The 15,585-nt window shown below is 32.9% G+C and overlaps 2 protein-coding genes across 4 annotated transcripts; both read right to left on the reverse strand.

The window, feature by feature from the left end:
- Positions 1–5,873: 5,873 nt before the first annotated feature.
- On the reverse strand, positions 5,874–12,374 carry LOC132550817 (protein angel homolog 2-like). 3 transcript variants are annotated; one of them, XM_060214909.1, is made up of 5 exons: positions 12,317–12,374; positions 11,360–11,856; positions 9,475–9,731; positions 7,794–7,863; positions 5,874–7,374 (listed from the first exon to the last, which is right to left on the reverse strand). In XM_060214909.1, exons 2-5 carry the CDS (start codon positions 11,820–11,822, stop codon positions 6,416–6,418), a joined length of 1,749 nt encoding a protein of 582 aa, XP_060070892.1. In that variant the 5' UTR covers positions 11,823–11,856; positions 12,317–12,374; the 3' UTR covers positions 5,874–6,415. The 3 variants fall into 3 exon arrangements, with proteins under 3 accessions (XP_060070892.1, XP_060070893.1, XP_060070890.1); XM_060214910.1 differs by having other exon boundaries at positions 12,326–12,353; XM_060214907.1 differs by lacking the exon at positions 12,317–12,374 and having other exon boundaries at positions 11,360–11,894.
- A 208-nt stretch (positions 12,375–12,582) lies between these two features.
- On the reverse strand, positions 12,583–15,525 carry LOC132550826 (uncharacterized). Its single transcript, XM_060214918.1, has 2 exons — positions 15,471–15,525; positions 12,583–13,801 (listed from the first exon to the last, which is right to left on the reverse strand). Exon 2 carries the CDS (start codon positions 13,759–13,761, stop codon positions 12,811–12,813), a length of 951 nt encoding a protein of 316 aa, XP_060070901.1. The 5' UTR covers positions 13,762–13,801; positions 15,471–15,525; the 3' UTR covers positions 12,583–12,810.
- Positions 15,526–15,585: the final 60 nt, after the last annotated feature.

Genomic DNA, 15,585 nt, shown 5'->3' on the forward strand with positions numbered 1-15,585 from the left:
TCTGATTACTTTGATTGTGTATGGTAAACTGGACTGAAATTGTACTGCAAAACTGTTACGGTTAATAAACAAGTTATGACTGTTGAGCGCTGCCTTGCGCGTGAGAGTTGCAGTTGTATATTCTAATAGAATTAGAGAGTACGATTAAGTATGTGAATGTGAATAACGTTTGATCAGTAAACAAAATAAGCAAGAGCAGGTGTGAAAAAGAGAGTTTTTAGGGGAGATAGTGAGTAACAAAAACCTACACGTGCAGGTGTGAACGTGTGGCTGATTAGGAAGACGGCGAATAATTACGGTAGGGTCTCATTGTAAATTTCCCGTATCCAAGTAATCTAAACATTTCGTATCAATGGTCACGATTTTGGTTATGAGGTGACTGAATTCTGAGACAGGTGCTCTAGGAGCATGATGGACTTGAAACGATTATGTTGCGTGACAGCTGATTGATTGTGAGTAGTTTGATTGTGAATCTGTTAGAGTGTGGCAGATATTGAGACTGACAAAAGAGATAACTGGATCACCAGGAAGACATCCTATTGTACTCGTAATGAGAATGATGTATATGAAATAATGTTGTTGATTTTATTTATTACAATTTATCTGTGATATAATTGTATTCATATAGGTTAATTATTCAAGTTGCTGAAAGCATGTTCCAATATGTTGACTTGCACTTTCAGTGTATTTTTTTTCGATATGTATTACTTTGATATGAGTGTTCTTGTTCATGCATCGTTTCCTCCCATATAATTCATATATCAGTTTATTGACAGCATAGTACTGCGAGTAATAGATTTTCGAACTGACACTTTTTGTGGTCTCTAGAATTAATGCATTATTTTAGAGATAAAGATAATAAAACAGTGTCATAACTTCAAATATTTTGAACTACTATTTGTTCATCTCAGTTTGGATGACGGAAAACTTGGTTAAAGTCGTATTTGAATTTATCATTCAAATTTAATCTAGTCAGTGGTTCGTTTGATGACTAATGCTAATGACTAATGACTAATGTTCTGAGGGCTGGATATGAACTTGGGCTACAAATTAAGTTGAATATAGCTTCCTGTTTTTGTTTTTTGTTCCCCCTCCCCCACGAGATTTGAGTATTGATTTTTGTTCTGTTTAAATGCTCATGCTTGCCAACAAGCACAACATATGTCATACGTTAGAAAGAAATTTACTTTTTTTTTCAAACGTGACTCTTTTGATTAATACTATATCATAAACTATATTTAACAACTTGCTGAAGCTATGAAATCGAATTAATGAAATGAACAAGACAAATCAGCAAAGATTCCGTGTATCAGGCGTTGAGTTTCAATACAAAGCACTAACGCCATTCAGAAGATGAAGAATATACATTTACCTGATGAGTATTACTCAGGTTCAGCTCTAGTAACTGTGGAATGTTAAATAGTGTTCATATATGTTTATTCCTACTGCTTGAGACACAGGATGAGTCGTAGCCAATTTAAAATTGTTTACAATCAGACTGACTCATTTTGAAAATAAACTACATCATGTTTAGTTGAATAATTCTCCATCACTGCTGTTATATTGATGGTACGACTGTCCTTTTTGTTTGCTTATTTTTAATATTTATTTTTGTGTGTCATTGATACATTGTTGATTTGATTAAAATGTTATTCATAGACAAAAAGATTCACAACGGTTTTATTTTTATCACATCTGTGAGGGCGTCTGTACTAATGTTCTTAAAAGTTTTAGTCTTGTCAGCTGGGGATATTTAAACTGAAAATAATGGCAACAGAAGTTATTATTTTTCACTTTTCATAATTTCATAAGTCTACCACAATCAACCTTGTTCAAATGTTGCTTTTTATTTTATTTTATTTTTTTTTATGTTTTTGTTTTTCTTCAGGCCTTTTAAAATCGAAAAAAAAATGCTGACATGAAATGCGCCAGTGATATGGTTCTCTGATTAATGGAAATAAAAGTTATGATAATATTTCTACAACAAATATTTCTTATCATTTTTGACAATAGTACAGAGTGAGGGGAGATAAGGGAGAGGTGTTATTTAGTAATCGGATTAAATTCGTTCAAGAAATAACGATATTTATTGTCCAAAATCATGGACTTTTTTTGTTCAGCAACATAGAATGTATTATTATTAAATAAATGATGCAAATAAGTGGTTGCACATACATAAATAAATATTTGCTTATACTTGTTCTCATCACACAGTTTTTAGAAACAGGTTCTTGCGTATTTATTTACTTTGACAAAAAGCAGCACGAAATCAGCACAACTGATTAATATTTTTCTTCATTTGAAAAGACACCAACATGCATTAACAAGTTAATAAGTACATAGATAACTCAATATTTTTTTCTCATTTTCTTCCTTTCCTGGAAAGACCACAATACATTTCCAAAAAATTAATTTTGGTACTTTTTTGCTGTTTTTAATTAAGGTATTCACCATTCGAATAAACTGAGAAATAACTTCTGTGGCAATTGTGGCCAGTTTTGGGCTTTGTCACTTGGATCTGTAAATTTGGTATTCAGATAACGTTGCAAATTTTTAGTCGGCTTTTTACCGTAAATCTGTTCATGGAGTTTCATAAAGCCGATGACGACTCTGTCATCTTCATCAGATGGCGGTCCGTTGTTTATGCGTCTGTCCCAAAACAATTCATGTTATGGCCATTTCTTAAGAAGAATTAGAAGCTTTTTATCTTATTTAGGTTCTCCGCTTGTGCATTGTTAAATCTTCGGACTGATCCGAAATACAACAAGACCGACAGGCGCCTATCAAGAATTTTACAGTAATAGTTTGTCACTATTTCTGGCGAAGTGCTAAATGGATACTTCTCAAAATTTGATATGTATGTTCCCCTTGGTCCCTATTTTCTTATTACTATAATTTGTTTATGCTGACCAGAAAAACAAAACGGCCGCCTATAGATCGTTGTAGCTATTTCTTGGGGTCATTGGATGAATCTCTCGAAAGTTTTGTATTTTGGTTTCTCTTGGTCCCTAGTGGTGTCATTGAATTTTGAGTCTGCAAAGAAAACAAAATGGCCGACAGCCGTCCATCTTAGGTTTTGACGATCAAGGTCTTTTACTGCTATTTCTTGGCAAGTACTTGATGGATCCGTCACAAATTTCATATGTAGTTTCCTTTCTGTCCCTATTGATGACCAATCAATTTTCAGCCTACTAGAAATACCAAGACCTCTGGGATCCCATATCTGTGATTGATCACACTAAACACACTATAATACAGAATATCTTTATTTTTCTTTTTTCTTTCCTTTTCTTATAAAATACATGAAATATGACTATAAAGATAAATCCATTCATCATAACAAATAAAGATACTGAGCATTCTTGAACATGATAAACAACATTAAGATGAGGACAAAGTCATTCTTATCTACTTTACCGATCTGACGACTAATGTACAAAAAGTACCCTTTTTAAGTAGTATGCAGATATTTTGTCTACAACAAAAAATATCAAAATTATAACTTTGTAACAATAGAATCATAATATGGCCTCACCTTTTCAAAAGCAACTTGTATGTTGTGGTCATGTGTAGGACACCTGGTAACTTTAATTGTACCTACATGTCCATACTTTCTCCCGAGACTTCACACCTCAAATCTTTATGTAAAGAAAATATCCTCAAAATTGTCACATCATATACATTGTTTTTCTTACTGTGATAAAAGCTGCACATGACACCTTGTAACTTAAGTGTATATTCACATTCTTTCTCCTGAAAATTAACATCCGAAATCTTGACGTACAGACAACATCCTCTAAATAATAATATATAATTTTATTTTTTTTTCATTGTGATAGTTTCAAAATAAACTATTTTATGTAATCTATACAACTGCAATCTCGATGTATCATTTTTTTGCATTGCTTTATATCACATATTGCCCATCATCAAAAGACAACATACATATATATCGGAAAATTGAAGAACATTGTGATAGAAGAACTAAGTAATATGCTTTTTCATGAAAATAACATTTCCTTAATACACATGATCAATAATATATTATCATATCAGCATAAAAATTTAAGCATCATTTACCGTTTCCTCTGTAGGCTTAAAAAGATAGAAAAAGCAATTGAAATATGTTATAATGAGCAACATATCGTTGTCTATAGCATTTGAATATGTAGGACAGATACCTAATTACAGCCAATTAATTATTGAAATCAGCATTTGCAGTTTTTTGCAATTTGAACACCTGCCAAATATCAATTTACATGAGAATACAAAACGTGATCTGACTCTTAAGAAATCATATGAAAAGCTGACTGGTATACATTTAACAATGACACAGATACAGGCACACTGGTGAGTTAGTCAAATATTCTATTTAATTCCATGAGGTAGTGAAACAAAATCTGTCACCTTCTGTCACTAAATAAGAGATCCAAGAGTGACCTTGGTGCCTACTATTGTGTGATCTTTATTTGCTCTTTGAAAGTTGGATCTTTTCCTTTCTTTTTTCCTCTTTTCTCTGCTTTTGCTCTTACTGATAAGAAATTTACCTGCGAAATCCAAGACAATCGCCGGGAAGCCATTTTTTTTTCTGATCAGTTCCAAAAACACACAGGTACAAGTAGAGACCAAAGAGAACATACACTTGAAACTTGACAGAAATCCATTCAATATTTTATAAGAAATAGGGATAACAAACTTTACTAGGCGAAATCCAAGATGGCTGCCTGTCGGACATTTCGTTTTTCTGATCAGTCCCAAACTCAAACAGATACAACTAGGGATCAATGAAAACATACACATGAAACGTGAGAAAAATATATGCATTAATACTCTAGAAATAGTGGTACCAATCTTTCAAAGTGAAAATCCAAAATTGCCAAATGGGCACAACTAGGGACAAAGGGGCACCTATACATGAAATCTGAGAAAGGTCTATGCAGCGAGTTCTCAAGAAATAGCAAAGAACTCAAGAAATAGCAATAACAATCTTTTTGAATACCAAATCCAAGATGGCTACCTTGTTGGCCATTTTGTTTTTCTGTTCAGACCCAAAATCAAGTGGGCACACCAAGGGACAAAATGGAATCTACATAGGAAATCTGGGAGAGATCTATCTTGTACTTCTCAAAAAAGAGTGATAACAAACTTGCACAGTCAAAATCCAATATGGAAACATGTCATCAATTTTATTTCTTGATAGTGATAACAAAAATTGTTTACCATCAGACAGACAGACGGACCGATGGACCGTAAAACTGAAGTAAATGTAGCTGACCTGTATGTCACATAACCCTGTACTCTTTCATATTAGATAATATCATACCATGAGTGTTTTGTTCAAAGAGACTGTAATATCCACAGTGCTACCTGACCACCTTAAAAAAATCTGTACAGTAGCTGTCTGTAATATTGAAACCACTTAGGATTTTATACCATAAACACATACCAACAAATGTACAGTTCAAGAAATTACTTAATTGATAAATAGGTTTTTATTGAGTAAGAAAATAAATATTGAAACATCTTAAGCCTACATCAATTCAAGCATGGAAACCAAAAATAACTTCAAGATCTTAGTAAAAACAAGTACTTAAATTATGACAAGATGCACACTAAATAAATAATGTTAAAATTAATTTAAATATGTTATGATAAAGAAGTAGTGCTTTTATGACATAATACTGGTGTAAAAATACTGTTGTTCATTCATACCATGTCAATGTACACTTAAATGAACATAGTTCAATGATTAATCAAGTATCAAAATATGTTATCTTTCATTGGATAGACAACATACAAAAAATATCAAAAATCTTTAACAAAATAAATAATGTTACGCAGGATGCTAAATTATCAACCTGAAAACACTATCATCAACTTTATGTTTTTTGTTATTGCAACAAACAATCATACATTAAATAATTTCAACAAAACAGAACTATTTTATAACTTGAATAAAATAAGACTAAAATGTATATTCTTTGTCAATGTGAAGAAAATAAACAGCTGGTTAACAGTTCAAACTTCTTTATGCCATTGCATTTTCATATGGATTTCATATTCTTATTTTCAGCACTGGTCCTCTCTCTTTCACTATATCAATCTATTCTGACACAATCAAATATCAGCTATGTGCATGTCTGTTTAAAATTTTTACATTATTTCATTATGTCAACTGGTACGGGCATATTTATTCTGTTTACTTTGTGAGCATCAGCTTTCAAGAAAGGTTTTAGTTGCTATCGGCTACCAAAAGAGGAGTAAAGGACAGCAAGCTAAGAATGTGGCATAGGAAAATAATTCACTAATATTTTGTTTCAAGCCTGCCTCAGTTTAAGCCTATCTTATTTATAATCATTGAAACAACCAGATATTTTTCTGTATACATAACATTACAAATGCTGCTTAGTTGGAATCATTCAAGTAAAAATCTGCTGAGGAGAGGAAGATGGTCAGAGGGGTGGTTTTTACAAGGAAAAGTTCCTATCTGGTTGAGCTCTTTCTCTGACATGAGTCCCCAGCATCCCAATAATGTTAAAGATCCTTCTTTGGCATCACCATTGTTGCGATTGTAAAAGATGAAATCCACAATCGAACTGTCATTTCCATGGTGTGTGGTCACTTCACTGGCAGATTTTCCCAGTCGCTCTATCCAGTGTCTGTAGCTGGACTTTAACACAAGATGATGCCACAGACATCCAGTGTCAAGACCCATCTCTGAGGTGATTCTTTGTATATCCCAAGGATTCTGTGCTGAAGAACTAGAAGGAAGTTCATTCTGACAGTGATCCTGTGAAGATGACTTTTGATTTGACGGTTGCATATCAAACTGATTTTCTTTGTAATATGTGCAGTGGTTGGAGATATTTAATTCAAACGGGAGAAAATTTCTAGGCAGATACATATCCATTCCTCTTCTGCCTTCCGTTTGACCAGACATAGTCTTTGCTAGGAGTCCCTCAAATTGGATATATCCACTAGCCAGGAATTTGTATAACTTGCTTTTTGGCACCAAGTTAAAGTCACCACAAACAATGGTGGGAATGTGAGTTTCTTCCCCTCTTGCAGTCACTGTGTGTGTCAATTTGTTAATCTCGGCCAGAAGAAGAACTATTTGTGCTAATTTGACGTCTCCTCGTCTAGGATTAAAGAGAAGATGGGTATTAGCAACACAAACCTCGGTTGGATGTTTCTGCTGATTGACTGGTTGTAGCTTCATTATCATGGCCACATTGTCACGGTCTAGGATCCTGAACTGTCTGTAATAACACAAATGACTGCATTTGACCATTTTGAACTCACTGGTCTTGTAAAATGTAGCACAGCCATCAAATTTGTCATCACCTGTCCTCTTCTGATACTCTCCCTTATAACCTGTTCAATACAAAATAATTGCATTTGATATTGATTTTAATATATGGTCTGAATATCTAAGATTTTTTTTAAAAGAACTGTTGGCTTTCATAATAAACAAGTTTTCTCACCAAGAAAGAATGAAGTCTCTGGTACTTTATACAATATCACTCTGATCACAAACCAAAATAACAATGAAAACAAAACAGACTTCACTGCGGCATTTTACGTTTCAGAAAAATGAAGCAAATGATATTGAGCATAAAATGTTATTCATGGTAATGAGAGTACATGATCTGATCCATTCATATGATGATACTTATTAATATTTTGCAACAAATTTTAAGGAAAATTACTAAACTGCTTATTGAAACCATCATAAATGTACATGTAGGTAAACCAACTGACACTGCAGCAGAAATATTTTCAATTAAACTTACCTAATTTTGCCAGTTCAGGTGTGAAGAATGATTTGTAGTGTTCCTCGTTAACCTCTTGTAGACACAGAATCTGATAAAATAAAGAAACAAATGCCACTCAGCTGTGGTAATCCATAGAGATTTGGCGCAAAGTCCCAATCCACAGTCCACATTCGGACGATGGGCTGAGAATTGGAGCCAAATACCTGTGTGATAATCTTGGCCTTCCTCCCTGACCTTGAAAATCAACTTGGCCCTAATGCCTAATAAATGGCACAAGTTGTATTCAATTCATTTTCATTAAAACTAGTATTTTCCAGTGTCGCAAAAAAAAAAAAAAAAACCTTGATCTTGGACCAATAACAACAGAGAACTTAATGTCAGAAACATCTCAGTGAAATCTCATCATAAGGTGGTGTCTTTGATATGTATTAACTATGTGACTTTGACCATCACCTTGTTGGAGACATGTGTTATAATTACCTTGGGCCAAGAATCTGAGTGTGTGGTAAATTATGTGAAGTCTCAATAAAATAAGTACAGAGTAATTTCTCTGAATGTTGCAGAAAAAACAGCAGTTAGGTAACATTAAGTTCTTGTGACCTCAACTTTTGATATGTGACATTAACCTTGACACGTATCAGTACTGTTCTGGTACCTAATCTATGATCTGAGAATCTTTTAAAGTTCAGTGAAAAACACTATCAATTACACTTATACAAGTGTAACAACTGCCTTTTATTCCCTCATTTTAACCAGTTAATAAAATTTGGCATGACTTCAGTGTCCACAGAAAAATCAAACACCAGTAAGTTAAGTTCTTTGTAACATACAAAAGTACAGTTATCTGGTAATGGTATAAACAGAAACTATACCTCATGGTTGACTGAATATTATTTTATAGAATGACCAACAGCAGTAGGCAATCAGCAGCTATAAATAAAGTCTGTTGCAATACCGAAAGCCTTCGACAATGTCAAGGTAGATTCTATAAATATCCTGAAGTAACCTGTCGCTAATAATTATCCAATTTAAAGCAATATGTTAATAGTTCTTTAACATTATAATAATGAACAGAAACTTAGGCTATAAAAAGAATAATGCAACATATGTCGAAGTTTTATAATCTAGGCCTACTTTCAAAAGATAAGAAGCTTATTCATAAAAAGGTTGTATAACTCATTGTATCCTGAAAAAAATTAAACATTTTGATTTAAGTATCCGTTAAAATCCTACCAATTGTTTACAGCAAGTATCATACAGTAGTATACTCATTAAGTCTTGTTTCAGCACTTTTCAAAATGAAAGTGATGTGCTAAAATATGATAGTATTAATTGCAATTTCATGCATAGTGCTTATTTGTAGCAATCCTTGTGGTTGCATAAGTTCATGAATATCTCAATTTTTCAAAAAAGTGTTTATTACAATATGCTAAATCTGATATTTTATGTATAATGTTTTCAGTATTGTGTTAGCTTTTGTCATTAATCTTTAACTATTTGTGTTTTGTGATTTTGTATCCTGTGATTTTCTAGATTCTGGAGAAACATTAAAATTGAAATGGTTTAAAACCTCATATTTTTTTTCTTGGGTTTACAATTACACTGACATCATAAATTAAAAGTAAAAAAAATAAAACTACACTTTGAATTTACAGATCAGTAATAAAAATAAATTGTATGTATACACACATATACTTACATCAGGCAAATGTTCTTGAATCTCTCGAAGGAGAAGATGTTTCCGATAATTCCATTGTAGATACTTTTCCTCTGATTTATAATACAAATACATGTTATCCTCCAGCAGGTTTTGGGCCAAAACATTATAGGACATGACTGTAAAGTCTGTGCCATGATGCTGAAGACGGCCAGATAAACACTGCCTTCCAGTGGTAGTCCATTCCCATGTCCTTTTTGACTTGTAAGAAGGGTAATAAGGTACTTGGTCTTTGTCTTCTACAAAGATATATCATACCATGTATATTACAAATACGTCTGAATTAACATAGCAAATAAGACTGTTGAAAGCTTCAAGCTTCTCTCCTTTCTCATATTGTACATTATACTCTGTTAGACTTTTAAATTATGTTTAAAAAGACCAAATTAGTAAGCGACAAATTTATTCAGTAATCTTAATACTAGTAGGATTTTTTTTTCTGGCAAGTTCAGATCATCATTTCCAAAATTTGATGAGTACAGTTGCAAGGAAATTTTATGGGTTTTCAATGATCACGAGTTCCCCAAGAAAAGTATTTGACCAGGACTCAAATATTTGGGTTCCAAAGCTCACTGTCATTAGAACTGTTTCTTATGTCACACACTCAGATGGCACACAATAACTAAAAGCAACAATCAACGGAATATGTTATTGCCTCATACATCGATTATCATATGGACAATACAATTTGGTTTCCAAATTTTTAATTATGCTAACCAGACCAAAAGGGAGTTTCGTCATTAGTTCCTACTTTCATTTACTACTTCATTTTTTTTTTTGACAAAATCATGTTTCATCCAAAAACTTAATTTGGTTTCTGTATACAATTAAAACATTTAAATCCTATTTTACATTATTTCATACTGCCATCCTAGCATATTAGAATCCATTCTATTGATGATGATGAAACATAACCAGGAAGGCGAGATACCATATCATGTGATAATTCATTATCTTCCCACAGAGGCCACCACAAAAATATCAAAAGTTTACTGTTATCATCACTAGTCAACCATCAATATCTCAAGTATTTGATTTTTTAATTATCAAATCATTTAAGAGCTAGAAAGAAAAGAAACTGAGTATGGTAACTTTGGTATGTGATAACATCTCTTTTAAATGTCATTGTTTCAGGACATATCCACAGTTTTGCATATACTATAATGCAGGGTTCAGGGCAGTGGAATAACCTGACACCTGAAATTCCTTCTTTATAAATAACAATCAACTCCATAGACTGGCAATGCCCTGGAGTATCACAACTGGAAAATCTCCTGAGAAATTTTCAACAATTTTAGATAAAAAAAGGTAAAAACACATAGGAGTCTGTATGACTCTGAAAACTGGTCTGGACTGTTAAACTACATTGTACTCCAAGATGAATGCATCAAACTTCATCAACTGAGCTATATGTTCCATTTGACTCTTCAGTCTATTTGTCCCCAGAAGGCTCCTGACCTAGCGATACTAAGTCCTTCAATTTAAGTCATCATCCAAACATTAAATATACTATGAAGAGCCAAATGCAGCACAGATCACGTGATACAGGTGTAGGTAAGTTAGTAACAATTAGAAGTACTACAACCAAGTGAGGAAAATGCTAGTTAAATCAGACATGGACTGTATACAAATTGTAAGCTGTATTGATCTATGTTACTCCTAAAACATAAAAGGCTGCTGGTCAGCTGATTTTCTTTTCAACATCTTTGTGCTGACTGTGGAAATTTCAAGCTATGTAAATCTCTTACATTGTTGTTAGAATAAGATTATGGATATCCTTAACCAGTGGAGGTCGCTCTCATATATATATATAGGAATATATATATCAATTATATTTACTCTTTTCCTCTTTTAAGTCCCAACTTACCTTGACTTAAATCTTTATCCTCTGTTTTATGCTTCTTTGATGGGGGATTTAATGAACACTGCCTAGCTTTGTTTTCAATCTCACTAAATGATTCAAACTGTCTTGGGTAACTGGAATGAGAATCACTTTCAAATTGTTTAGAATCCTTTAGTCTTGCAAACAGTGACCCCATTGGGTTATTTGTCACCTGATTTACTGCAGAACTATCTAAATCTCTGAATGGCATAGATTTGTTTGTCTCTCTGTTATCACTAGTTCCTGTTAAATCAATGACTACTGGGTTAACATTATCAACAGTTAAATCAATGATTGCTGGATCATCTTGACACATCTGCTCCCTTATCACATCCGTGAGTTGTGAACTAGTTGAACTGCTACCACTACAGTATCTCCTTTTCTGAGACTTTATACTTGAACTGCCATCTTCTGTCATCCCTCCTGCTTCATTGCTTTTTGCGTCCATAATACAGCTTCCATTTAGGACTAGCCTTGAAAACCTAGCAACAAGATTTTTCCTGTTTAATTTTGAAAGCATTTCTCTGGATATGTTTGATAAACACAGTTATAACACACGTACTTTATGTTTTATATGAGACATACATGTTACCATGGACAGTATTATATCTAAAACCATGATGCAAGTTTTTGACATATTGAGATATTGTTACGTATGCGTGTAAATTTAGTTCGGTGAACGACACTACTCTAAGTAAAAATAACCTCGCTACTCTCGCCAATTTCCTCATCCTGAGGTATACTCCATATTTAGTAGTTAATTCAAAACGATTATTCCAGGCAATATGCCATCAGCTGTTTCACATGTGGTTTCTAAAATAGGCATTAGTTTGAGAAAGGTCAAGGTTACGAACAAGCAATTTCATAACGAGGAAAGGCATTTATATAAGAAATAAAAATGTCCTAAAATATATCAATATATAATGGTAAAAGAATAATTACGGTATGTACTTAGTATATGTCTTCAACAAGTGCCGAAACAGTATAAACGATATCACAAGATGTGCACGCCTTTGTCATGGCGGATTCACGGTGTCGTTGACATTGCATAAGGTTTTCTGTTTAAGGGCGATAACTCTAATGATTTGTTCTACTTTCGGTTTGACTTCACACAAGCAAAAAATAAGAACACAACATGATTAGATTACTTTCAAATTTATTTTTTTTCTATTGCATCGATTCCAAATATAAAAATGAGTTTTGTTTTAGATTAAGTTATAACTAATACATTTTCTAATGTCAGAAATTTTTTTTTTATTTCCATATTGATATTAAAAATAAAGATAAATTATATGTCTTTTCTTCTCCATCATCAGGACCTTAATTTTGAGTTAACATTGATAAGATTTAAGTAAACCACTAGCTTTGGCAAATAAATACTACATGCACACAAATCCTAAAGAAAGGTATATGTATGTTATACTGCATGCTGCTTCTTATGACTGTTTCTGTTTCTCCTGATAATTGTTGGTCACCAAATTGTAAACAAGCATGACTAGTTTATTCATCAAAATTTGAAATCCTGGTACATACAATTTCAGTTTTACCAAGAACTTGAAAGTCATAATCCTAAGTTCATTAGCAATGGACTGGCGCTCCCTGTTTTGACCAAAGACATCATACATAAAATTAATCACAGCTTCTGGTGTGTACAACCTCACTTTGTGCAATATATTCAGCCCATCTGTAAAAGCCTTGGCCATAAAATCAAAATCATCTGGTGGATGTTTCAATGCTTGTAACAAAACTTTATTTTTTATTTGTTCACAAATGGTATATGTTTCCAGGTAACCGTTTAAACAAATGTTGTTCTGGTCTGTTATTCCAAGATGAGTACCAATAAATCTCCAGAGATAAACATAATCATCTAAATCGTTGACATTAGGTTGTATACCAAAATCTTGTGGATGTATAATGATAGCTGCAACAAAACCACTCTGTACCAATGACATATCATATTGAGACAGGTACACTTTTTTATCTGTTTTCTGTTTGGTCATAACCTCTGCCACAACATCGTGCATTTTTCTAACCTTATCGAGAGATTTTCTAGCAGGAGAATCTGCATCACACAAGTCACTTAGATGCCATTTTATAACATGTACAAGGGTCTGAATATAACGATAAAGAGACTTTCTGGGTGTATCTGATGCATTTGTAAACACCAAAGGCTCCAACAGATTGGAGACACTTAGTCCACACACTAGTGAACATAACATGGCAAATACGCAGCTGGAAATGTTTTTACGGAAGAACAACTGTCCTCTCATTAATTTACTGGCATCACAATGCCTTGGATGGTTATGGGGCTCACTAATCTGGCCACAAGATGATGTGTGAGCTCCTTTCATAAGGAATTCCAAGTTTCTGAATTCACATCTCTCCATGACTTATAGGATCATATTGCTCTTCAACAGTAGGCAGTTTCTGTGAAAAGAAATCATCAATGAATGTAAAAATAAAGAATACACATTTAACCTTTGTACAAATATGAAGATAGCTCTTTTTATGAAGAAATCTGTATAGATTAATCATGAACAAGAAATGGTCCTATAACAATGCTTTCAGATGTTCATATCATTAATATCACAACATCAACTTTCCAATGCATACAGTGAACATAATTATAAGACTTTAGAATACTTTACATATCTACTGCACGAATAAATAATATTCATTAATCAACACCATCAAGTCATGCAGAATAACCATCGAGTAATTAAAGAAAGATACACAAAATCGTTTACCAGTTTGATGTGAACAGAGGTATATCTCAGTCTGATTATACACAAATGTAGAGAGAGAGAAAATGAATCACTTAACATGACAAACAAATATATTACTAACGTTTTCAGGCCTCGCGGCCATCTTCAGGTGATTACATTACATGTACACTGTACGTTTCTTAGTAATCTACATTGTGGCGTAATGTTATTGTTATATTAAAAAGGGAGTTAATAACGTTATTAATTGTGTCCCGACGCAATCTTCAGTGCGTATTTAGGGACGGTTTAAACAGTTTGACCAAAAAATCTTCTTTGATGATTTGTTTTGACGTTGTAGATTCTGACATCTTATAGAACGGACATCTGCGGCAAAGGAAACTTTTTGATATACCCGTTCTATAATAACATTACATCACAAAGTTGGTTGCTAAGTATTTGAATTGAATTGAAGTAACATACTGTGTACATGCAATGTAATCACCTGAAGATGGCCGCGAGGCCTGAAAACATTAGTGATATATTTGTCATGTTAAGTGGTTAATTTTTCTCTGTATATACGATACACAAAGTTTTTATCATTTTAAATTATATATATATATATATATATTTATACCATCAATTGAGAAGGGTTATATAAGCACTGCCTGTTATCAAATCCATTTGTGTATATTTACACAGTAAAATTTGTTGAAATGATATGTCCTCAAATGAGAGCAAAAGTTACAACAAAATGAAATCGAAACCACCATGTTTACGAATCTAGACATGAGCATTCTACATATCTACATCTTGTATAAAAGAAATAAGAATACATCAAAATGAAGTTACAATGGCGACCATGAGAATACTTAACCATAGGTTGGGGAAGCAGGATTGTATCATGAGGTCTACAATATAGGGAAATTAAAATGACAGTCAGCTATATAGTTAAAAATAAAAAAAAAACTTGACTACAAGTTATCGCTTTATTTAGGTAATTTAATTTCGGTATTGTAACTAGTTTACGTGACAGAAAATATCAACATTCTTTGAAATTCGAATAACGTTATCCAAAATTTTGATAAATATCACAGGGCTATTGTAAAACACTGGTGTAATTATGCATTTGTTATTCAATCTCTGATACGATACGTCCGTCTCGTATGCTTGAAACTTTGTCAACCTTGAGCTGGTTGGTATCAGATTAAATTTATATATCGTTATCAATGTACAAAAGTACATGTGACAAAGTCTCTGTTTAGTAACATATATATATATATTTATTCTATTCTTGTCAACAACAACATAATAAATAATATTTTAAGCTAAATATTTACTTACTGTATGCTTCGCATAAACATGAAATATAAGCATAGTATCATAGTACATACCCGCAAGAATATACTTCACAACTTGCTGCCACAAAAATAATATTCAATACGACGAGAGTTATCTCCCAGTGTAAACACGTTGTAGATGTCGCTATATAATGATCATGTGAACAAA

Source organism: Ylistrum balloti, unplaced genomic scaffold (genome assembly GCF_031769215.1).
Source record: "Ylistrum balloti isolate Yb309-2 unplaced genomic scaffold, AGI_CSIRO_Ybal_v1 Utg370152, whole genome shotgun sequence".
NCBI lineage: Eukaryota > Metazoa > Mollusca > Bivalvia > Pectinida > Pectinidae > Ylistrum > Ylistrum balloti.

Coding starts and splice junctions, on each gene's coding strand:
- LOC132550817 (XM_060214907.1), bottom strand. CDS start 11,894: ATGCTTTCAAAATTAAACAGGAAAAATCTTGTTGCTAGGTTTTCAAGG. Junction 7,864..9,474: donor TTCAAGAACATTTGCCTGAT/GTAAGTATATGT, acceptor TTATTTTATCAG/ATTCTGTGTCTACAAGAGGT. Junction 7,375..7,793: donor ACCTGAACTGGCAAAATTAG/GTAAGTTTAATT, acceptor TGTATTGAACAG/GTTATAAGGGAGAGTATCAG.
- LOC132550826 (XM_060214918.1), bottom strand. CDS start 13,761: ATGGAGAGATGTGAATTCAGAAACTTGGAATTCCTTATGAAAGGAGCT.